The 26,780-nt window shown below is 35.5% G+C and overlaps 1 protein-coding gene across 1 annotated transcript in view; it reads right to left on the bottom strand.

Annotated features, from left to right (window-relative positions):
• Window positions 1-258: 258 nt before the first annotated feature.
• Window positions 259-26,780, bottom strand: part of LOC127794087 (phospholipase A1-IIgamma-like) — a 75,573-nt gene continuing 49,051 nt past the window's right edge. The window contains exon 2 of the mRNA XM_052324979.1: window positions 259-931. Within this exon, the coding sequence (XP_052180939.1) occupies window positions 344-931 (588 nt within the window). The 3' untranslated portion in view covers window positions 259-343. The remainder of the gene's footprint in view (window positions 932-26,780) is intronic.

Below are 26,780 nucleotides of genomic sequence, written 5' to 3'. Positions count from 1 at the left end.
TGTCCATTTCTAGTTATTTTGCTAGGCCAAAAGAGGAAAAAAAAAAAAACAAAGACATACATTTTTAGTTTTTGCCATGTATAATACAAAATTCAATAAAAAAAACAACAGAAGAAGCTCAAGAAGTCAAAATTGACAACAATTAGTACTAAACATTGCAAGTTTAATGTGTTTGCTAAAGATCAAAGGTCATTAAACAAATGAATTAATTAATTTAATGAATTTACTAATTTACCACAACTTAATGGATGAATTAAACCTATCACAAACAAAGCATATATATACTGAAAAGTGAATCAAATGGAAACAAAGCTCTAGAATCTTTTTAACCGTATGACAGTATTTAGAAATCATCATCTGGCTCATGGTCTATAAACTTCCAAAAGCCATCCATTTGCTGAACCATGCCATCGTTTTTCACGTGCCACCATGAGCTAGGCACATGATATTTGTCCTTCAAAGCATCTAGTGATTTGTTAACCAGGGCATAATCGCGCTTAATCTCCGAGTTGAACCCTCCTTTTGATCCTTTTGTACCTGCAACGCCATGCATATAAGCCTCCAAGTTGTGCCAAGTCACTAGATTTCCTGGCCTCTTCAAATATTTTGACTTGGTAGTATCAATCTTTAGTTCTTGCCCCACCTTTGAGTAACCAATCGACGGATACTTTGGAACAATATCTAAGGCATTACTGATACGCAGAACTCGAAGATCCTTCAACCCAGAGAAAAGCTCTTTGAAGCCTGAATCCCCAACTCGAGGACTTGCAAACACGAAGGCGGTTACGGGAAAATCCTTGTTCAATCCGTTAGCAACTATGTCAACTGCATTTAGGGTTGCAACTGCTGCTCCCAAGCTGTGGCCCACTACGGTTATGCTTATCTCTTCATTCTTGTATTCTTCCACTAGTCTTCTAACTTCACCAAGGACCTGAAACAATATTTTACGAGAAACCAAACTATTAGCCCAATTGTGGCTGCTAGACAAATTATCTTCTATTATGCTACGTTAATTTATGCTTTTATGTGTACGTATATAAGAATGTGGGTACAATAACTTTAAGTTCATATTCCTTAAAAATTATATTTAAATATGTTAATTTCTAATATTCCCTCAACTTAAAATCGGTGCACCAGACAAGCATGACTATAAATTCATATGTAAATAGGCTTGAAAGCAATTACCTGCTCTCTGGCACTAGTCTTGTTAAACTTTGAATTTGGGTCACTTGAAGTGTAGATAGAGTGCCATCCTTGATGCACCTTAGGGTCATGTTCCTTTCCAAGAATTTCTGAAGCCGAGACTGGAAGAAATTCAAAATCATTAACCCATTCCAGAATCTCAATTGTTCCTCTCCAAGCAATCACAATATCTCTCCTCCCCAAAGCAGCCTTCCCTGCATCTGTGGCCACTGCAACATACCCCATCCAGTTGGAATCTTTCCATGCACCAAAAACTGGAGTTTTTGCCATTGCATAAAAATATTTGGTCACAGTGTACTTGAAGGGATTCCCTTGCTCTAGGCCGACTCTGGCAAAGAGGTTCTTTCTTGCGTATCGGTAGCTTCCTTGGAATTTGGAGTCGTCTGAGGAGATGAAATTGTCATAAGTAGCTTGTGCCATCTCTCCGTAGTGGATTATGTATCGTCGGAGATCATTGTCTAGATCATCTAAGAGGCTGATCCAGTTATCTTGACCGCTAAGAAGCCTCCATCTTTTGGCAATACCACTGCTGCTGCTAACGCCATTCATCTTTCTTTTTATACTATATTGTTTGCTTTCTGAGAAAATGAATGTAGAAATTTGAACGAACTTGAATGTACATGGTGGGTTGGGTGGGTTGCATGGTTCTTATACTGAACTGGAGTTGTGCAGTGTTGACATTGTCCACTGAATTTCTTCTACATTCAATCTTTCCAGTGGATGGATAGAATGGTAGGTTTGACATTTTCCTCAGGTCAACTTCCAGTCTTCCATTACTTTTATTTTGAGTCCTTCAAATGAAATAGGTTTGACGTGGTCTTCAACACATCACATTTGACCTTCTTGTCTATTTATTTTTAAGCCTTTTTGTTAAAGCTTCCGAAACTGCAATTCTCATTCTTATAATGTCAAGAATGAATTAATTACATCACATAACAACTCAAATCCCCTCTCTTAGCATGTCTTTATAAATAATAATAAAATAAATAGAAATTGGCAAGTTGTTGAGAGGCTATTGGAAATATTTATACACTCCGTCTATGTAATATAATATTTATCCTTTTTAAATAAATATAATAATTATTATTAGTACAAAAACGTCATAAAATTAAAAGTCAAGTGTAATGAGTATTATTTTTTATGTATGTGTATAGAGTTTTGATATAAAAACTTCTAAGTTTCTTATATTCAATAAAAAATAAATAAAATAAAATAAAATGAATCACCATTACACCTTCTAGATGATTTTCTTATATATCTTTAAAAAAAATCTCAATTCATATAACTATATATTATGAACAAAAATAGACCACAATAGTTTATATCAATCAAAATCGTTGTATTGTGGTCCTTTTTTTTCATAATATTTATTTTAAGAATTTATCTTTAATTAAAAAAAAATAAGATTATTCCATTTGAATGCATGAATCTTAGTTGCCTAGAAGCCACATGCAATGAACATATGTTGATTAACCCTTGCCCGCCCAGATTGGAATATATTAATAACACTACAAACACTTAGACAACAAATTATTTTTTAGGCATTTTGCCTCTAATTAAAGACATTTATTTACAAGCAAAAGTTATTTGTCTTTAAAGATAATTAGAGGCATTTAGTAAATTAATTTGCCTATAAAATAGTATTATCTGGTGGCTGAAGTAACTAAAGTTCACAAGATTTAGAGTCCAAATTTTTGGTTCGGCTTTTTTCTATCTATCATTAGGCTATAACACTATTAGTATTATCTTTTATTATTAAATATAGGGCTAATAGAAGTAAAATGTCGAACCTTATAGCGCTTTTACAATTTAATCCAAAAATTTCAATTTTGTCAATTAACTCCCAATTTGGTCAATTGGTTGCAATTTTATTTACGATCCAAATCCGATTCAAGAGGTGTGTGCACTCGATGACGTGGTATGCCACCTAGCATTTTAAAACATTTTGAATAGGCCCCACATTGACACGCATGGAAAAAAAAATAAAATAATATATTAAATAAATATATGTATACGTTAAATATCTATATAATAAGGCAGCACTGTTTTTGAATTGTCTCAACACAAATGTGAGAGAGACATTTTTTGAATGGTTGAGATGGATTTTCTTCTTTCATCAATGGCTAAGATCAATGGTTTTTGCCCCCCCAAATTTTCATCAATGGCTGAGATCAATGGTTTTTTCCCCCCCAAATTGTCATCAATGGCTGAGATCAATGGTTTTTTCCCCCAAATGCATCCCATCCCATCCTCCCTCTCTGCGCAACGCACTCCCTCTCTGCCAAACCTAGTCTTTGCCTGCCTCCCCTCTTCTCTCTCTCTCAACGCCCCTGTCACCCCCCGCCAACCCCGCTCCATCCCATCTTCCCCCTCTATCGTTGCCCCTGCCGCCCACTGTCGTCGCCCAGCCACCGCCGTCACCTCCCGCCAAGCTGTCGCCGCTCACTAACTCTCTCTTTCTCTCTTTCCCATTCCCTCAAGCTTCGGCGCCTCAAGCTGCATCTACGCCGCCATCGCCTCAAGCTCTATCGCCGCTTCTTCGCTGAGTCCACACTGCCACCGCCTTCAGCTCCATCGCATCCTCCTCGCCTCCATTGTATGTATGTGTGTGTGTGTTCTGTGTATATGTAAATGGGTGTGTGTGTTCATGTGTTCTGTTTATGTGTAGATGTAAATGGGTGTGTGTGTGTTATGTGTATACATGTATATGTGTGTGTGTGCATATATATGTAATATATGTATGTGTGTGTTCTGTGTATATGTAAATGGGTGTGTGTATATATATGTAAATTGGTGCGTGTGTGTGTTCTGTGTATACGTAATATATGTATGCGTGTGTTCTGTGTAAATGAGTGTGTATATATATGTAAATGGGTGTATGTGCGTGTTCTGTTTGTGTTTTATGTAAATGGGTTTTCTTCTTTCATCATTCCTTTTTGCCCAATGCACTCCTTCTCTGCCAAACCCACTCTCTGCTCTCCTCCCCTTCTCTCTCTCAAAGCCCCTGCATCGCCACCCCTGCTGCCTATCGTCGTCGCCCCCATCTCTCTCTCTCTCTTTCCATTGCATTTCTCTCTTTGTCTATATATATATATATACATGCAGCCATTGACCACGTTGCTGGGGGAGGGGGATGGTAGAGGGGTCTAAACTAGGGGGAGGGGGTGGGGCGACCGGAGAGGGCACCCTAAAGGTGTCAAAAGGGCTGGGCGGCCTAGCTTGTGACGGGCCGAGCTTTGGCCCGACCCGTTACTGTTCAAACGGGCCAGGCCGAGCCCGGCCCCCATTGGGTTGGGCCAAAGAAATTAGGTCCACGGCTCGGCCCGGCCCGTCCCGTGGCCCTTATGGGTCGGGCCCATGAGGCCCTTATGGGCCAGTAAGGCCTTTACTCATTTTTTTTTTTAATTTTGTTATTCTTTAGTAATTATTAATATTGGATAATAAAAAATTTAATTTCGCAATATATATAAATAATAACCATCAATTTATTTAAATTTTTTAAGTTAAATTTTTTATATATTTAAATTATAAATAAACATTCTCCTTTTTATATGTACATTATTTTTCATATCAATTCACAAGAAAAATTATAAGGCATATAGAATTTTGAAATATAAAATAATGAAATAATATTTAAAACTTAAGAATTAAGATAGAAAATATTTTAAAAAGAAAAAAATTAATTTTTATATATGTATTATTTTAAAAAAAATTATTTAAAAAAAAAGAAAAAAAAAGGCTGGGCCCACCGGGCCCAGCCCGCTAGGCCTTGTGGGCTAAGGGCCTGGCCCAGCCCTCTAGCCCACGGCCTGGCCCGGTCCGGCCCCTTTGTAGGGGGGCCGTGGGCCGGGCCGGGCCCTATCCATGGCAAAAGGGCCCGGCCCCGGCCCAGCCTGTTTAAAAAGCCTGTGGGCCAACTCGGGTCAGACCGGGCCGGGCCGGGCCGGCCCTTTTGACACCTATAGGGCACCCTTCCTCGGTCGTTTTTTTATTTTTATTTTTTTATTTTATACTTTATTTTTTATTGTTGTTGTTTTTTAAAGTTAGATAAAATAAAAAGTAAAAATATTTAAAGTTCCTTAATGGATAAAATAGAAAGTAAAAATATTTTTAACTAAAATTACCTTAATCGATATTTAAAGTTAAAAACATTACATGTAGATAGTAAACCATTAACGAACCTTAAATATTAGTTTATGTGTACTTTTTGGTGTTCCATATATGTAAGATAGTAAACCATATTATGCATCTCTGGTCATTAGTTTTGGAAGGTGCTGTTATGTTGATTGTTTTTGGAGGTCCAATGGACGATGCTGTCACTTGACAAGTTTTTTGTGTTTATGTTTGAAAGAAGTGAGATAAGTCATCAACGAAGATGAAAAATGCTGGAACTCATTGTGTGTATGTATATATTTTGTGAGTGTCTACACTGCCTGAAGCTCACTGTATATATTGATTTTGTATGTATATATTGATTTTATGTATCACTCACTGTGTGTGTATGTATCACTCATTGTGTGTGTATATATTTTATGTATCACTCACTGTGTGTGTATATATATATTTTATGTATATATACTTTTCTTCGCCTGAAGCTCTTCTCTACCGGTACTGATTTTCCCTTTTCCCCTCTCTTTGTGTAAAGATGTGAATATATGCACGCACATTAAAGATTATGTTTGTGTGATTCTAATATTTTATTGGTATTGTTTATTATATATAATATATGTATAGATTATTTTTGTTTATTATAATGTTATTTGAGAAATTATAGTAAACTGTCAACTAATTTTTTGTATGGATTATTTTTTTATTAATTAAATGTTATTATAATGTTTTGTGTGTAAGTAAGTACGTAGAATGAGCTATCATTGATGTTCTTAATTAAATTTAATTTTAATTAATTTTACACGCTCATGCTCTTAATTGTAAAGAAGTAAAAACAGTTTCTTTATAAAATAAAAATAAAATTAAAGCAAGATAGTTTTTGAAAATTATTAGTGAATATTATTACATTTAATTTCAATTACTAAGATTAATTTTTAGTGTATATGAATGGCTGAGATTGGTTGAGATGAGTGGATCTTCCTGCCCACTCACTCCTCGATCACTCCCTTTGTCTTTCTCTCTCTCCCCATGTCTTTCACTCTCTCACCCTTCACTCACACTCACTTACTCTCTCTCTCTCTCTTTCTTTTTCTTACTCAGACCCACCCACCCATGCCGACAGTGGGAGGCGCAACCTGTGGGGGGCGATAATAGGCGGTGTGAACGACAGAGGGCCGAAGGGTGGGGGTGACCGGTTAGGGGGGAGATGGTGCGAACTGGGGGGCAGTTGACGACTGACGATGCTAACGGCAATGGCAGGGGGAGGGGGTGATGGCGGTGCTCTTTGCGGTGGTGGGGACGAGGCGATGTGAGCATAGAAGGAAGGGCGATTAGCCGGCGCTTGCGGCAAGGGGGCGACGACAGACGATGCTCACAGCGGTGGCTGGGTGAGGGGAACGACAGTCAGCAAATGGTGCTCTTTGGGCGGTGGGTTGTTTTAGATAGAGTGGGTGGGAGAGAAGAGAGAGAGAGAGAGAGAGAGAGAATGGGGGATGGCGAAGGAGATGAAGAGACATGCACAATGGCGGATTTGGTCCGGTGGTGCTTTGACGGGGGATGACAGCAGGCAGTGCGAATTGTGGAGGATCGACGGGTAGGGGAGACCAGCGGGAGGGGTGCGAATCGATAGCCACGGTGGTGGGGCAGGGGGGGCGACGATAGACGGTAGTGCTCTTTACGGTGGAGGGGTGAGAATTTGAGTTCAGTGCTTGATTATTTCACTTTCAAATTTAATGTTTGATTTTTTTTAATTGCACCGTGCCTTCAGGCACGGGTTATCCCAAGTATATATACAGAGACAGAAGGTGCAAGCAGGGGATGGAGCGACGACGATGGCAAGGAAGGAGAAGAATGAGGCAACGATGATGTTGACATTGGGCTGGAGGCAGCGATGGAGGCCGATCTAGAAGTTATGGACTCATTACCGCTTGCCTGATTCGATTCTACATCTTATTTCCATCTTCACTCCAAACTTGAGGTGAGATATTCAATCAATTTGGAGTTTAATTTTAGAAGCTGGAAGCTGGGTTCTTCCTTCGTCCCTATCGTTGTCGCTGACGCCCTCACTCCATCCCCTACCTACTCCTCTCTTTGAATATATGTATATATCACTATAAGAATTTCGAATTTTAGCAACGGAAATATTATGTCACTAAATCCCAAAAATTCGTCGCTAAATCAATTTAGCGACGAAACATATCCGTCACTAAAGTGCTCGTCGGTTAATTTTTCTAGAGACGAAAATTTTTGTTGCGAAATTTAAAAAAATTACATTTAGCAACAAACATTTTCGTCGCTATATTTAGCGACGAACATTTCCATCGTTAAAACATATTTAAAAATTTTAAAAATTAAATAAATAATTAAAAAAATTATTTTAGAGATGGAAATTTCCATCGCTACGTTATAAAAAAATTAAAAAATTATATTTTTAGTAATGGAATGGCGTTGCTAATTCCGTCGCTAAAATAAATACATTTTTTTAAAAATATAATTAATTATTAAATTAACCTAATTAATCTAAAATAATTTTAATTCTAAAATTAATTAAAACGAGAATTATATAGAAATTTTATATTTACAAAATGAATACTAATATTCAATCAAAATATTAATAATATTTTAAATATCGTATTGACTATCACATAAAAATAGCTACGAAAGTCAATCGTCTAGATCGTCATCAACATTAGGCAAGTCAGGCTGGTGAGTCGATTGTGAATGAGAAGAAGAAGAAAAAGAAGAAGAAGAAGAAGAAGAAGGAAACATGCCACGAGTGGATGCAATAAATTGTTTAATCATAGCTTGCATCTCAGACATCTATCGTCGAACGTTGTTCAGCTCATGAGCCTGCAAGTTTATCTTCTCCGTCATTTCTTGTATGATGGGATTAATTTCCTTGAGGCCAGATGAGATGGTGAATAAACTTCCAACATCGGAGAATTTCAATTAGGATAAGGATCCCGCCAGAATTTGATTGAAGAACTTACTCATCCTTTAATTCAGAGTCTAATTGCAAGACTTGCTCATCATACGATTTTAATTTATCTTTAGAATCGGATCTTAGAACTTGCTCATTATTCAACTCCGGGGCTTTGTCAGATTCTGATTCCATAACCATCTCATCATTTAGATTAGCATTGTCACCATCATTCGCCTATTGATTATTGGAAGATTGTGGAACCTCCACCATAAACCTGGGTTTGACTTTGGTTACAACCAACCAATTGCTTTTGTTACACCTCAAGTTTGGATATTCACAAAAATATACTTGAATTGCTTGAGAAGCTAATACAAATTGCTCGTTTGTATTCCATTGACCTCGACAATCTTATATCTAGGATGAATCTTCACTCCCAGCTAGTTCAAAGTTGGAATAAACTAATCGCTCTTGAACAATACAACTTTATTCATTGACGATACTGAAGGATACTCGAGCTCAACAATCTCTGTTATCTAAGTATAATATAGTTCTTCTCGGGATCATCGTAATTGGATCCTTTAACGCACATTCCATTGTTTGTAACGCCCCATCTTCTCAAAACACGCATTACCTCGAGATTTCAAGAATATATATTCTCTCTTCTTTTTTTTTTCAACATCATACACATAACATAAGTCTCTCGATATACATACCCTTATCATAATCATTTCCCGACAATCTCAATTATACCTTCTCAGCATATCAAAATTTAAAAATTAATAGACTAAGACAGGTATTATCAATCACATTAGTGGAAACAAGATCGAAACCTCAATGATATATAACTGACAAATTCCTTTTACAATTAAATGACCAAATCGATGTTTCACATGAAAATATCAAAATATTAAATAACCTCTGAACATCGTAATCATAGACAAAGACCTATGAAAACTAAACATAACAGCTACATCTCAACGACATCATTTCCCTTGGCGCCACTGCTTTCACCTAGAACGTTTGAATATTCCAGAGACATAGTCCAAATTAGATGCTGAATAATCTAAGTGAGAGTTCAAAAACATTTTCAAGAAGATATGCAAAATCATATATAAAACCGACAAATCCTGACATGCTCTAGCCTAAGAGAATCCTACATAGCACTTAGCCCTAATTAGGGAAAATGTAATCTCTCTAAAGGCGACATGACCACATTGACCCATTGGCGAACACAATCCTGCTTAAGAGGACAACCTCGACATTGACCCATTGTCATTGTTAGGCATTATGCTCCTACTCAAAATCATTCCAAAACCCAATGCAACCCTAGCCCCAAGAGTATCACATCAGCACTATCCCCGGAATTAATGACACCTTGGTATTAATGCTATTGCTCAAAGGAACCTGGGGGGTGTTCACTCTTAGCCCCGCCACTTGAGCCAACAACCGGGGCGGTGTCCACTCTCAGTCCCGCCACTTGAGTACCATAGGGTGAAGTCCGTCTTAGCCCCATCCCAAGTGGGTCACCTAGCATTAATCCTCGACGTGCATCCCGAGTGTTGTCACTCAAGGGCCACGTCACAAGTTAACAACCGACGTCCCACATGGGCAACACATAACATGCCAATGCCGAAAATCATAACATGCATAACATAAAATTAACATTTCAATATATGCAATTTACCGTACGAAATTCAATGCATGAGTAAATAATCGTTTAGACGAACCATCGCATGAAACCAACCGCTCACGATAAATCAAAAGTAACAAGAATATGCACAAGAATTGGATTAAACAACTCACAGTAAACCATTCACATGCCACAAACAAGTTCTTTTCGGGTAGAACCACTCACCTTGGCTAAGTTCCAAGATTCCTCGAAATCTGTGCCCGACCTCGATTCTCATGTCAAGCTCAAACTTTGCACAAGACACTTCACCTTAAGCCGCAAGGCACCCTAATCATCATATTTATCCAATAATTATCAAAATGTAATTTTCTCCTTAATTTCCTCACATTTTTCTATTTTTCCTCCCATTTTTCTCACTAACAATGCAAAATAAATATCTACACAACTATTTCCTCAAATATTTTTGCATAATCATACATAAAATAATTTTTTGAGAATTTTGGAAAAACAAAATCAGAAAATACCTCTTTGGCATGCGGCCCCACGCGCAGGCGCATGGTCTGGAAGACTTGGCTGGCGCGTGACAGTCACACGTCGGTTGTCTTCTTCGATTTCCCGGTCGCCGGCGAGACTCCGATGCCAGATTTTCTTACACCACTTGAAATCCCTCTTCCAGTCGATCAAGATGGCACCAACCTCCAGCCGAAAGAACACCAGAAAAGCCCCTGATCAGGCTGTTGCAGGCGCAGCTTGGCGGACCACCTCACCTTTTCGGCCACCCTCGAAACACCTTCGAACCACCTTGAAAACCCACGAAAATCTCCAAAAATGCTTATCTTGCCTCAAAGATCAAAAGCCCTTTAATGGCTTCCTTCGATTCGCCCTCAAGCTCGAGCAATTTGTTGCTCTAAAATCGGCCAAAACCGACCCCCACGTGGCCAATCTCTGGCTATAGCTTTTTCCACACGCCTCTTGGACCATCCTTGGCCATGTCCTGATGAGATTGGCTGCCATTTCTTCAGATTTTTCGGCCAAACTTGCTGCCAGATCGACAATGCCTATGTAGATTTTCGAAAATTATAGTTTGGCCCCACTTGAACTTTTTTTTAAACTTTAGCCCTTATCCTCAAGCCCTTGACTTATCCAACTATTCTACTAAGCCTCATAAGATCTAAACCCTTTATTCCACCCCGAAGACTCAGAAAAACCATCGTTTCGACCTCCCTCAGCCAAAATCAATAAATTACACTTAGGCCCGATTATACATAAGATCATATGCTGATCGAAAATCCTTATGTTTCTTCTCGAAACCTCTTAAGGGTTGTTTATTATATTTAATATAGCCCTATTCGGGGTCCTGTTGACTTCCCGAGAATTCCTTACCATCATTCGGTTTCTCAACTTGAATCCTAGCTGTATCGGAAATCATTTCAAATCCAATTTCTTTCCATGCCATAAATATTATCTTGGATTACTCAATACTAATGTACCATTTTCTTTAGGCATCTAAGCCCTGGGGTACTCCTTTCAGCTGATTCGGTGATTTATTTTACTATCAAACTCACTTTTCGGTATCCCAAGCTCCTCGAAATTATGTGGCAACCTTATGCCAATATGAGGTATTACATTGTTCATAGTGCCTTTATTCGAACCACGACTAATCGTGTGAAATTTAAATCCATTGACAAAGCAACCAAGGTACGTTGTAATGGTGTTGAAAGACCTTTTTGTGAGATCTCTTATATGTATGAGTTGGTCACATTGTTTGTAGGATCGTGAGCCTTTTAAATAAGAAAGATATATAAGAAATTGGGTGGAATTACTATTCTAGTTAATCAACTCATATAGTGATTAAACCAGGAAGGGAATTCATTATTTGTTAAGTGTTCGATGACCTGGTCGTTAATGCCGAGATTACATTGCCTTAGCTCAGGATCATAAATTCTTCCAAATAAGAAAAACAAAAATAACTACCATTACAAAAAAATTGATTTTTAACAGCCGCTAATACAACCGTCGCGCGGCATTTAGCTGCAGTTTTTAGCAACCATTGGTATAACCGCCGCTATGTGATATTTTTAGCGGCGGTTTGTAAACCGCTGAAATTAGCGATAATTTTTAAATTTAGCGGCGGTTTTGAAACTGCTACTGAAATTATTGGATTTAATAATTTTTAGCGGCGGTTTCGGAACCACCCCTAAAATTTAAAACCTATTGAATTTAGCGACGGTTTCTTAAACTGCCGCTAGTGTAAAAGAACTTAGCGGCGGTTTTCAAACTGCCGCTAAAGTAAATGATTGCAAAATTACAGCGACAGTTTTTTATAACCGCCGCTAGAACCTAATTTAACAACGGTTTTATAACCGCTGCTAAATGAACACTATGAAAAATATAGCGGCGGTTTTAAAACCGCCGCTAAATTCAATAAAATCCCACTATCTATTTAAAACTGCTTGATAACTTGTATGCCCAAACCTGTAACCTAAATAGCCAACCATAAATATCCAATAATAACTTGTATACCCAAACCTATAACCTATATATATACCAAATTCACAAACACAATATCTCCATCTATTTAATCAACAAACTATAAAGATTCCAACTTAAAGTTTAGAGGTCAAAGTCCAATCAAAATAGACTTACATATCAAAATGAAATTTAAAAAGTTTAGAGGTCAAGTCGTTCAAACATTTTAACAATACATCAATTTTCTTGGTTTGGAGGTTGTTGTGGATCATGAATGTTATGACTAGATATCGAAGACCGCCTTCTCGCTGGTGAAGCTTGTCCACTATTCACAGCTGGTGCGTGAAATAATTAAAATTGTATTAGATGTATACAAAAGATAAAAACATACTCTTAAAAGTATTTGTAGGCATAAACATAAACAATCACTTAAAATGAAAAATCAAAATTAATAATTTTAGAATTAACATATTAACATACCATTGAATTGAGCATAGCAGCAAACTCAGGTGGTATATTCCCCACAACGTTTGTCAAAAGAAAACTCACTACACCTTGAAAATTTTGCAGCTGCGACTCTAAACTTTGAACATTTTGTTTATTAGTTCATAATTCTTCTGTCAAAAGGTTCACTTGTTCTTTACATGCTACAACAGATGGACTAGTATTATTGGAAGACGAAGATATCCCATTCAAATGACTAGCGATCCCAAAAACTTGATTTGGACTCGGACCAAATCCCAAACCTTGGACTTGGCCTGAGTGTTCTTTTCCTAGCATTTGAGCAAGTGAATCATGTAAGGAGACTGACTGTGGAGATGTGCCTTGACTCTGAATCTCAAAAATTTTGTCCTGTATGTGTATGGATTAAAATCAATATCAATAACAACAAAACACCAGCAAATCAACTCACAAAAAACTTAGATTAACACCAAAAAAGTAAGTATTCTCAACTTTTTACTTTCAAAGGAGACCTAATTTCAAGGAATAAATTACAACTTTAATCTTTCTACCACTTAACTAGTGATTTTTTCAAGTAATTAACTACACTATAGGTGACAAGACCCCTACTTGTGATATAACTATGCATATATATATATATATATATTACAAGCTATTCCACTACAAGAAAATTAAGTTTTAGCGACGGAATTTAGTGACAGAATTATTCCGTTGCTAATTAGCGACGGATTCGCGACGGAATTTCCGTCGCTAAATTTAGCGACGGGTGACCCATCACTAAATTTAGCGACGGATTTAGTAACAAGATGACCCGTGGCTAAAAAAGAAAAATTAAATAAATTTTAAATTTTAAATTTTAGCGACGGGAATACCGTCACTAAAAAGAAAAAAAATTAAAATTAAAATTTAAAATTTTAGCGACGGGCAGACCCGTCGCTAAAAGAAACAAATAAAATTTTAATTTTAATTTTTAGCAACGGGACGAACTCGTTGCTAAAAAGAAAAAAAAATTAAAATTAAAATTTTAATTTTAATTTTAGCGACTGGCAGACCCGTCTAATAAATTTTTAATTCAAATTTTAGTGACGGGCAGACCCGTCGCTAAAAAAACAAATAAAATTTTAATTTTAAATTTTAGCGATGGGACGAACTCGTCGCTAAAAAGAAAAAAAAATTAAAATTAAAATTTAAAATTTTAGCGACCAGTCTACCCGTCGCTAAAAAAAAAAAAATTTAAATTCAAATTCTAGCGACAGGGAGACCCGTTGCTAAAAAAACAAATAAAATTTTAATTTTAAATTTTAGCGACGAGCAGACCCATCGCTAAAAAAAAAAAAAAAATTTAAATTCAAATTTTAGCAACGGGCAGACCCATCGCTAAAAAAACCAAATTAAATTTTAATTTTAAATTTTAGCGATGGGACGAACCCGTCGCTAAAAAGAAAAAAAATTAAAATTAAAATTTAAAATTTTAGCTACGGGCAGGCCTGTCGCTTAAAAAAAAATTAAAATTTAAAATTTTAGCCGCTAAAAAGAAAAAAAAAAATTAAACTTAAAATTTTAGCTTAATTTATATTTAAATTAAAAATATCCATAATTTACATTTAATGTGAAATTCATACTTTAATTTCACATTTTAGCAACTAAATTTATATTTTTGACTCAATTTAATCAAATATACTTTATGCTTTTTATGATAACTTAATTTTTTTATTATTTTGATTACATTTATGAAATTGTATTTATCTTTATTTTTTAATTTTTTTTATTAAATTTATCTTTGATTATATCAAAGTAAATGGGTTAAATTGATTAAAAAATAAAGATATATAAATTAAATTAACTTAAAACTACAAATAATGAAGTGTAATTAAATAATAAAAAATTTAAGTGACTTTACAAAAAAAAACAAAAAAACATAAAAGTACGTAATTGAATAATATGTTGTCCTTTAGTGGATACCTATCTTTTTAATTTATCTCTTCTTTTTATTTTAAATTTATCAATTAACTCATTTAATTTAATTGAATTCAAATAATTTATTTTTTAATTAATTCAATTAATTAGTTTAAAAAATTTAAACTATGAGCTTCCCCACATAGTTTTCATAGTTAAATGTAAAATTTATAAAAATTCCAATTAATTTCAAAATAAGAACAAAATTTTTCGTTGGTAACATAATAATTTATAAATTTCTGTTTGAATTAGTAATGAAATAAAATTAATATTAATTAAATAAGTTTAGAAAATTTTGGAATGTAAATGTGATATTGAAAAGTTTGGAAGAAATACAATAAATATATTTTATGCAAATTAATAATCAATGAGTCTTCCAGGTGGGTTGGTTCACGCGCAAGACTTCCTCCCAAGTGGTTGGGGTATCGATTCAAGGGGCAGGCAGCTGAAGGATTATTGCTGGAAAATAATACTAGTGCGGCCACGTGGCGAGCAAAGGCGCGGCCACGTGGTGAGCAGAAGAGAGAGTTGGCACGTGTGCGAGGGCTGGCCATTTTGCGGCCAGGGCTTAATTCAGCTACGGAAACCAATCCTGTCGCTGATCAGCGACGGACAGTCCCCGCTGCTGATTCCGTTGCAAAAAATTGTCTGTCGCTAAATTTTAGCAATGCCAAGTTTAGCGACGGATTTTTAAGGTTTAGTGACGGAATTTTCCGCCACTAAACGCAGGATTTTTTGTAGTGTTCCCACAACAGACTAGTGGATCATCATCTGGGAATCAAGCTCAATCATGAGCATTAAATAAAAGCAAAGAGAAGATAAAAAAGATTTGTGTCAAAACTTACGCTTATAGTTCACTATTATAAAAATACCATTGTTCAACAACAACAACTATACCAGTCCATATTGGCAAATTGATAATCCGACAAATTAGCAGCACATATTACAAAAATACCATTGTTCAACAACAACAACTATACCAGTCCATATTGACAAATTGATAATCCGACAAATTAGCAGCACATAAAAGATGAAATACTGCTGAGAATGCTTTCTTTTTTTCTTTTGACAATATTGTTTAGTTGATCACACAAAAGAAGTTCAGCATCTATGAATGAAGAGGTTTAAATACTATTAGGATAAAGTCAATATGTGGAGCAATTTTATAAAACCAATGTAGGAATGATGTAGTTGCCACTGCTGAAAGCCAATGAGTACCAAATATTTTATACCTACTCAAAATTTTTATAAAAACACAATGGTATGTGATTATAGAATTTTGCAAGGTGCATTAACTGAAGCAAAAAGGTTCAAGTGTTCTCTCTGATTTCCATGAAGTTATTAGATTAAAAAGGAAGGTTTACAAGATAGCTACAAGTCTAGTCATGCTTTATGATATAGAGTGCCTGGAAATCAAGAAACATGAGCTCAATAGTATAGTTGCAATGAGAATCTTAAAGTGCATAAATTGTAAAAACAAGATATAAGATAAACCTATAAAAAGATAAACAAGGAGATCACGTTATGAACAAACAGATACGTGAGATAATAGGGGGAGCGTCTATGGAAGATAAAGTTAGATAAAGGTGGGCACTCAATCAATCTTGTTCATCTTTGAAGTTTCATAGATCCTATCTAAGTAGTTCAGTTACATTTTTGGACTAATTTCTTGTTTTCTAAATTAGAACATTAAATGATAAGAGATTCCCAATTATTTTCATTTTCATCTTCCATTTTTTCTCCTAATCAAGAGGACATCGAGAAAGATACAGCCATTTCATGTGGTATGGATGTTGGAAGTGAAGTGCAGTTGCAGCATTATATGATTGTCATGACATCTTAAACACAAAATATCTCTAGATATAATTCTGTACTATTTATTCATGGGCTATCATGCAACAACAACAAGACCACCACCATACCAGGTCTTAAATCACATTAGAGTAGGCAACACGGATTCTAGCTCACCAATCAAAATATGCATGCAATAAAGTTGCTGGAAAATTCAAACTTAAATCAGAGAGATATAGCTTGAGAGATTAGAATAGTTGTTAGCAGTGGGCTTAATGAAGCAAGTTCAAGACCAAAAGCAAGTTCTGACTCATCAATTAACTATTAATGCTTTATGTTATAAAGAAAATTGAAATTATTTATATATATACATTTCTAATTGTTAGTCAGAAACCAAAAAAATGAATTTGCATTTTTTTTATTTTTTGATAACTATCTATTTGTTTCCTTTTCCACAACCAAAAATAAATAAAATTTAGTCTCATTTTCTTGTTTTTTTCTTTTTCTTTGTTTTTACCTTTCCTTTTCTATTCCTCCACATAGTTTAATTCAATATATACATGCTATTATTAAAAGTGAAGAAACCAATTTGGTGAAGCCAAAAAGTGAAGCCTTGTAGAATTTTGTCTATGCCCAAATCGATCATAAAAAATTTAAATTCACAATTTAAATCAACTTTCCTCTAACCATTGCAAGGATAGAGATGTAAAAACACAATAAGGTTATAATTGCCTAATTCTTTAAGAGAATCCTTTCATGCAATTCACTTTGTCTATTTTCTTTCATTCATGTCTTTAATCTTTTCAGTCAATATTTCCACAGTTTATCTCTTTATAAACTTGATGGAAATCAAAATAGGTAACTTTATTTCTTGTCCAGAGCCCTTTCTTCCCCCCCACCCCCTCCCTTTGCATTTATCAATCTTCCCTTTTTTGCATACATTCTTGGTTCTGTGTTCTTAGGGTGCTCCTAAAATTCCAAAGCATTCTTAGGAACTGCCTATAACCAGGCGCCCCACCCTTGTTGTATGTGTGCAAAAGGTCCAAGATGTGAGGGCCGTAGTCTATGGTAAGGTGAGTGCCATTGGTGCCATGTGAGGGCCAAAGTGCCAAGGAGGGCAACACGAGAAGAGTGCACCTTTGTATTTGGATGGCTCGTAGCTTATCCACGCAAAACTACCCACATATTATAGGATTATCACGAATTGTGGGATTGTGGTCATAGGCATTGAGGCAGAACCACATTAAACCTTTGTGTTATTTATTTTCCCTTAATTCCTTGGTGTATAGGGTGTTACACCACCCAACATTTGGTATAAAGAATTATACTGTAGAATTCAAATATATATAATTCTAATCACATCTAGCAAATGTTCTATCATTAAGAGATCTTGACATTTGGTATAAACAAAAATTAATAATGTAACAACACATTTTTTGAAACATTCCTACCGCCTCCCCTTTCTTGCCCCCACAATTCTTTTTGTTTTACATTTTGGCATACCAAAACCTAATCTCCCTAGAATGATCAGAAGATGGGCCATTCCCTTTCTTATTTATGCCACCAATAATACAAGCATGCAAATAAAGGAAGAGTGGACACAAAGACACAGGTTTCTGCAAGCCTACAAAACATGTTGAATCTAAATGATGAAAGTTCGCGGCACGCCATGAAAGTAAATAGGGGACCAATTTCAGACTCTAATAAACAAAGACATAAAAACAAGAAAAAGGTCTAAGAAGACGACTCCACTGGGAAACAAAAGCAAATGGTGTCAAAACTTACGCTTATAGTTCGTTAAAAGTAAAAGGTGTTAAAAGCAAAAGGTGTCTAGAAACAAACACTATAAAACCAAATAAATTTGAAAGTAAAGTTTAAGCCTGTGTCAAAACTTACGCTTATAATTCGTGCTCCTTCATTCACAAAAGATCTGTCTTTCTTCTTATGTGTTGCAATGTATAATAAACCCCTACTCACTGGCCGACCACACTCAATTTCCTATAATTTAGAACAATTTCACATAAATGTTAATTGATGTTAGAATGAAATTTTTTTACCATCTAATACTTAGGATAAATTTTTGTAATATTACCATCTCATGTTTTTTTCTTGCCAAACTCTTTGATCCTCTAGTGTGTGGGATTGTCAATTTGGATCGATTTCCACTATTTTGTAGACACATCTCCTAGATATCCAACAAAAACATCATTAGTTGAATTATACTTATTTAGTTGTATAAAGAATAGTACTCTTATAAGCAAGATTAGTAACATCACCTTAGTTTTCTCGCGTGCACGATAATCAATGAAACTTGCCCACTGGTCTTGTGAGATTCCTGGTGGATGTTTTGCAAGATTTGCCTCTCGACCAATAGTGGGATCATAGTACTCGTGGTATAACTTGCATCTATTATCCTTCCATTTTTTTCCAATGTTTCTCAAAATGAAATTCTTCCCATGTCCTTCGTCATCATTAAATTTTTCCTTCAAAAAATAACAATGTTAGTTATAACAAAATATTTAAAAAATATATCAAAACAACAAATATTAGTTAATTACCATGACTCTATTTTTGTAAATTTCATCTTTATATGCGTTGGGAACTTTATGCCAGCTTTCGTAATTGACAGGAAAAGCAACAAAATCAAAAGCTAACTCTCCTAAAATCCCTCCAAAAAGTCCAAATGCATCTCCTATTGGTTAGAGTGATTCATTAAACTCTAACATAACACGCCTTCCATGTGCAAGTAACCAAACATCCTTAACTCTTAGCTTTTCTTGTTTTATAACTCCCTGTTCATCTATCAATCAAAATACATATACCTAATTTAATAATTAATGCAATTATATAATAATTACATGCAATTTAAATATTTTATGCATACCTATCACATTAACTGTCCAGTAATGGCGTGATGTAGACAAGCCTGTCGATGGAAAATCTTGAGATAGATGTGGGGTGGATGATTTTGATGGAGTCTGGCTAGATCCTGGAGGTTGTGATGGGGCATGGGCAGATAATGGAGGTTGCGATGGAGATAGGGAGGATGCTAGAGGCTGTGGTGGAGCTGGGGAGGATGCTAGAGGTTGTGGTGGAGCTGGGGATGATGTTGGGGGTTGTGGTGGAGCTGACAATGATGCTGAAGCATGTGTGGGAAGTGAGACATCTCCTCTTAAATCAGTAATGCCTGTCTTTCTTAGACGTTTCTTCCTAATCATGGCTGCATTTTTTTATAAATGAGAAAAGCATGCACGTATAGATAAAGCAAAGCAAAAAAAAAAAAAAAAAAAGGGAGTAGGAGAAACATAATAATAAGCAAAGTAAAATGCAATATAATATTCTACATTTGCATTAATTAAATCCATAGAATTACATATCCTCATCATCAACATTTTCAACATTAGGCATTGGATCATCATCTATTTCTTTTGTATGTAGTGCTCTACTTTTATTAATACTATTATTAAGGTTAACAACAGTAAATACTATTATTAAGATAGATTAGAGTGTGGGATATATGAAATGAAGCCCAATAACAATGGATTAGCCAGGTGTCTTGGAATTTTAAGTGTGGTGTGTAGGTGTCAATTATTGTCTAATAGTGCTAGGTGGAAAATGAATATGCAATTAGAAAATGACTCACCCAATTTGGAAATTTCTATGGCCAAGAACGAGTCTTCAACTTGGAGCTAAAGTGTGTGTGTGTACAGTAAGCTTTAAAATTGGTGATGATGCTATTTGAATTCAAATTAAAGTTAGATGAGTAGTGTAAATACATATGCAGAGAAGTAACAAGGTTTTTGTGCTCTCTGTTAAAGGTGGATAGTTTGCACTTCTAGGTCAGAAATAAAAACTGTCAGGGCCCACTTCCAGATATACCTGCTAGCATAGGACATCCGAAAGAGATTTCATCCAAAATGGAATTACAGAAGCAAACACAACTAAAAACTTCACAAAATAAACGACTATCTTCTACCAGGAGCGATAGTCTTTCTTACAATATTTCTCTAGGCTTACAAGCCATACAATTCTCAAAATAAGCTAAGGGTCTATAACATACAAAAGAATTAACCTTTGGCACTGGCCCTCCTCACAAGTCCCAAAAATCTTTAGGTCAGGAGAGATCTCTATACACTACTGAACTCAACTTCAAGCCCCACTTGATTCCCCTTCTGCTATTGATTTTCCCTTACCTGGAATGACAACAAGAAAACGAGTGAGCCACAAGGCTCAGCAAACATAAATATGGCAAAGGGAAATAAGATAGATGGATCGCTGAAGACTTCTACCCGATATTTAGAACAAAGCTTTAGATCATGCCTTCTATATTATTCAAACCTCCATAAATGGTATCTTTACTTAGAATCAAAGAACACATGCAACTCATAGAGTGCTATTTGCACAATTAAAATGTTGGCATAAAGCCCATTCTTTTGCATATGTGACTCATAGCACAAGAAGCCACCAACTCATGCTCATGCAATTTTATATAATGATAGAACATACATGCGCCACATTGGCCCTCTAGGCCTTCACATCCATGACTAGAATGCATAAATATATATGAAAATTCATCAGCCACCATAGTGGCAGAAGCATCATGTGCCGGGTTTATGGCCACCTCACTCGAGCCAGGCGCTCAATGGGATATCCCGACTCACACTTGCGGCACTTAGTCGCCCCACCAAAATAATACTAAGAGGTACAAAAATAATGATAGCAATGCATCATACAATGGAAGAGATTTTCGTGGACATGCCACCCAAAAACATTACTTATCGACTCTCCCAAACAAGCTCAATATGGCTAGTATAGAATTAAGAAAGCATCAACTGACTCAAACTATATCCAAAATATATCATATAATATATCAAATTAAATCCATATAAGTCTAGTTTGTGATGCTTCAAACAGATCCCAATTCCGAGTTCCACATCAAAAGTTATGGCCAAAATAGCACAATCTGCGCAGTGTTGAAAAATGCTGGTTAGTCGACTTTTGGGTAAGCATTAGTTGACGTTTGATGAGTCAATTGATGAACCCCCATTAGTCGACTAGGCCGAGGCTGGCACCGAAAAACTAAGAAAACAGGCCTCCAATGAGTTGACTAAGCCCCAAAAATACTCGACTCATCACCCATAAACACACAAAATGACCCCAAAACAATCCCAAAACAAACCATGGCTAATCTCCTACCCCCAAGTTGCCATTCCATGAAATAAAAATGGGGAAAACAAGCCCCAAAGAGACCAAGAACAAGACTCATTGAAGCCTTTAAAAGAAACCCATATTTTTGGGAAAAAGTTAGAACAACCAACTCAACTCAAGTTTCAAAACACCACATTAAGACATAAACATATAATCTTGGCCAAGCATAAAAATATAATCTTGGAACAAAAGATAAGATAAACAAGGAAGGATGCTTTCCTTTTCTTGATGAAGAAACCAAAGAGAAGATGAACACCTCAAGAGCCTCAAATCTCCCCACCTTTAGAACTTGATCCTCACACTTAAAGGAAGAAAAAGAGTAGAAGAAGAAGAAGAAGTTGCTGAGAGAAAGAGAGATAAAAGAAAAGATAAATTAAAGAGAAAGCAAGAGGGCATGGCAGCCCTCCCGCCAGCCACCTAACCCACCAAATTCTCACTTCACTTTCCACATTTGCCCCACATACATATCATACACATAATACTTTATCAAGCCCCATTTTGGACTTTTGGCTAAATCCATTTTCATTTCTCTTTTCTTTAATCTCCCATTTACACACACAATACAACACACACATATATATATACAAGGCCCACTTATATTAATGGCCCAAGCCCACACAAAAGCCCATCCATGCTAGGCCCATGAAACCACTTAACCCATCACTTTCATTGGGCTACAAACCCTTGGTCCAAGCCCACTTCACATCCCATTTATAGTTTTTCAAACTCAAAATAATTTACTTTCAAGAAAAATTTCACCAAAAATGCTATTATTATTAATTTAATTACAATTAACAATTAAGGCCCACAAAACATGCTCTACGTCACAATGCAAATATAATATCATCTAAGACCCATTAAACGGGTTGTTACAAAAACATTCAAAAGAACCAAGAAATAGAGAAGTTATTCTAAGCCTTTGAGTTGTAGAATAATCTCCTAAGTTACTAAGAAATTGAAGAACCAATTGGAAAGAACTAAATCACATAACTTAAATTGTGTGATTTAAGTTGTTAGCATATCATGGGTATTTAGACACAGGAATTGAGTGTGAGTATTTCCATTGCATGATTTTCTCACATAACTTAATGTGTGATTTTCTCACTGCATTGAGTCTGAGTCATGGAAAATCAAGCTTTATTTTGCAAGCTCACTTGTAAATTGAATCTTGCATGCCTAACGTTGAATGTGTATATGTGGCTTGTATGATGGTAAGGGCAGAAATGTTATTCAATGCTACTTTTGTAAGGACAGATAGGTTTTAGGTTGACTTATAACAATGCTTATACAAAGTTTCTTATGTGGCATGTTGTTGTTATCTAATGAGTGAGCTTGTATCTAAAGATATGAATGACAAGTTGACAGGTTTCATCACATGAGACCTCATAAAATTAGCAAATAGAAAATGCTCTATTTTAAGGATGCAAAATTCCTAAACTTGAAGATTGCTCTTGTATTACTACAAGGACCAACAAAAAATACCAAAGGGAAAGACAACATCAATATATGTTTTATTTATTTAAAATATTCAATTCTAATAATTGTACAAATTTACAAGATATCACGAAAACAACAAATCAAGCCATAATCCCACTGAGGTCAATTACTAATTGTCATTTAGACGAAGGTGCTACTTCTTCCCAATCTACATTGACCAATTGCCATGAAAATAGCTCTGTTTGTGTCCTAAGCGGTTATGTATTTATTGTCTAATTAATCTAAACCCTTCTAGTAAGACATGTGAGGTGATGGTGATATATTAGTAAAAATTGGTAAGTTCACCAATTGATTATAATAATAAAAATTTTGTAAAAAAGAAGTCAGTATGCAGAGTATTTTTTATGCAAAAATATTTTGATATTTAAATCAAATTTTCATATTTAAAAGAGTTAGTAGAGTTTTTTTTTTTTAGATAGCAATGATTTGTCTTTTAAGAATAAGGGCCGTTGAAAATTTGTGATAAACATTTTTAATAATTTAAAATTGATTAGGATTCATAATCTCATTGTTTGCGAGATTAGTAAGACAGATTTATGATATTTGAGTATTTTCTTTGGTGAGAATGAGGGTTTATTGGTGGGAGTTGACCCATGATACATCTCAAGTATAAAAACAAATATTACCTAAAGTTTTTTTCACCAAATAACTTAAAACATGCATGTATAGATAAAGCAAAACAAAATGAAAGGCAAAATAAAAAAAGGACAACAACAGTATAATAAGCAAAGTAAAATGCAATATAATATTCTACATTTGCATTAATTAAATCCATAGAATTACATATCCTCATCATCAACATTTTCAACATTAGGCATTGGACCATCGTCTATTTGTGCTCTTGCGAGTGACAAAATTCCAGTATCATTAGGAAAAAATAACCCTAAGTCTTGTGCTTGATATGGCTCATTCTCATAGAATATCTCTTTAGTGTCTTCACCCATATTGTACAAATCTCTTGGTTTTAAATGTACAACAACACTCCAATCCTTTTCTACAACATCTTCAACATAGTACACTTGTTGCGCTTGTGAAGCTTCAATATAAGGTTCATCTTCTTCATGCTCACCAGTATGTATCAATCAAGAGAAATTCACTAAAGTAAACTGCAAAGCATCTTATCTGATCCCTCTATCAGTTATGGTATTGGCCCATTTACACTTGAATAAAATAATCCTGAATCGACCATAGTAATTAAGCTCGATTATATCTACCAATTTTCCATAATAATTAACATTTCCATTAACTGGGTTGTTGTCACTGATTCTAGAATGACTTCTTGTTCCAGAAATCACAAAAACTCCACTGTTTTGAGTTTTCAAGCTATGTTCTCGTTCCATAGTTCAAAATTTGAATCCATTGACATTATATGCACTAAATCGTCTGGCACGTTGCAATGGCCCTTGTGCAAGGCACTTAAGATCATCTGAATGAGGTTCATTTTCATCATTCATAATCTAAAATGAAATAAAAGGAAATCGATAAGTACAATTTTTCTTAATAAAATATATCAATGGTAAACCTACACGCTTAGAGAACCAATCAACGAATTCTCGATGTACTGTTCTTTTAATCTCTATAGCTGATTGTGTTCGATTCCTGAGCCTTCTCTTAGTTATCTCTCTAAATTCCCTATATAAAATTAAGTCATTAACGCAACAAGGTAGGAAAATAAAGGATTTTGATAAATTATATATCTTTTATGTACGAACTCACTTCACAAACCGATCGACTAGTTCTGAATTCATCAACACATATCTATGTGCTTATCATTTCTCAATATGAGTAAGGTTGAAATATAAAGTACTCCCAACTGATTTCCCTATTTCAGTCAAAAACATTGAAACTTGAGATGATTCATTATTTGTCGTTTGATCATCAACACGTCCAAGCTGGTTGAATCTTGTCCCAATGCCCTCCAAGTATCTTGAACAAAAGGTCAAACATTCTTCAACTAAGTAACCTTCAACAATGGAACCTTCTGGTTGTGCCCTGTGATGTACATAGGACTTCAAATGTCCCAAGTATCTAAAGTAAAAACACAATTAGAAAATAGTGTTATACATATATACCTGCAAATCCAATGAAAAATAGCAATTACGATATATAGAATATTTATCTTTCTATAGGATACATCCATCGATAATGTACTGGGCCTCCAAGCTTTAGTTCATTCATTAGATGCACAACCAAATGAACCATGATTGTAAAGAACCCAGGCGAAAAAAGCATTTCCATATGGCATTGTGTGAGAATGACTCGACATTGAAGCTTGTCAAAGTCTAGAAGATTCAACACTTTGCCACATATTTGCCTAAATATTAAGCACAAATCAACTAAAACGGTAGACACTTGGTTAGGCAACACATTTCTAATTGATATTGGTAGCAGTTGCTCCATAAGAATATGTGAATCATGACTTTTCAAACCAAATATCTTTCGATGCTTTAGATCAATACACCTAACAATGTTACTTGAGTAACCATCAAGCACTAAAACATTCTTCAAAGTTGTAAGAAATACATATTTTTTGGGAATTTGACATTGTAAATAAAGCAAGTCGATACTATCCATTTTCATTTGGCCAAAGATCACTTCTTACGCCCATCTCTTTCAAGTCTTTTCGAGCATTGAGATTATCTTTTGTTTTTCCACTTTCATTGAGAATGGTGTTTAAGACATTATCACACACATTCTTCTCAATGTGTATAACATCAAGGTTATGGCGCAACAAGTTGTACTCCCAATAAGGAAGTTGGAAAAATATAGTTTTCTTTCTCCATTGTTGACAACCACTTTCTTCAATATTTTTTCGGCGAGTTCTTTTTCTATTATCTTCAACCTCCATCCCTTTCCCAAATGTAACATGAACATTTTCCAAGTGCTTGAATATCTCAGAACCTGATAGTGCCACTGGTGGATTCCTAAACTCTGTATTACTGTCAAAAGTGAACACGGTTAAACCTAAATCTATGATTTGGCTCTAAAAATCGACAATGACCCATAAAACTCCACTTTCTACTATGAGGTAGACGATGGGCAACAGAGTTAAAATTGCAAGTTGGACAAGCTGAACCAATGTGTGTGTTCCACCCAGATAAATTACCAAGCCCAGGAAAATCGCTAATTATCCACATCAATGTAGCGCGCATATTAAACATTTGATTGAGTGAAACATCAAATGTTTCCACACCACCATCCCACAAATCCTTCAACTCTTTAATCAAGGGTTATAAATAAACATCGATATCATTCCCTAGCATTTGCTTTCCCGGAATGATCATTGAAAGGAGAAGGAAGTCTACTTCATACACATCCAATGGGGTAAGTTGTACGGTATAAGAATCACAGGCCAAATGCTATAGTTGGTACTCAAAGTTTCGAAAGGATTGAAGCCATCACTAGCTAACCCAAGCCTAACATTCTGTGGATCTGATGCGAATTCAAGATGTGTTTCATCGAATCTCTTCCACGCCTCAGAGTCTCTCGGGTGCCTCATCAAGCCATCTTTGTTCTATCCACAGAATGCCACCT

This window comes from Diospyros lotus, chromosome 2 (genome assembly GCF_014633365.1).
Source record: "Diospyros lotus cultivar Yz01 chromosome 2, ASM1463336v1, whole genome shotgun sequence".
NCBI lineage: Eukaryota > Viridiplantae > Streptophyta > Magnoliopsida > Ericales > Ebenaceae > Diospyros > Diospyros lotus.
The sequence above is the reverse complement of the archived record's forward strand: the minus strand, read 5'-3'. Positions and strand labels throughout refer to the sequence as shown.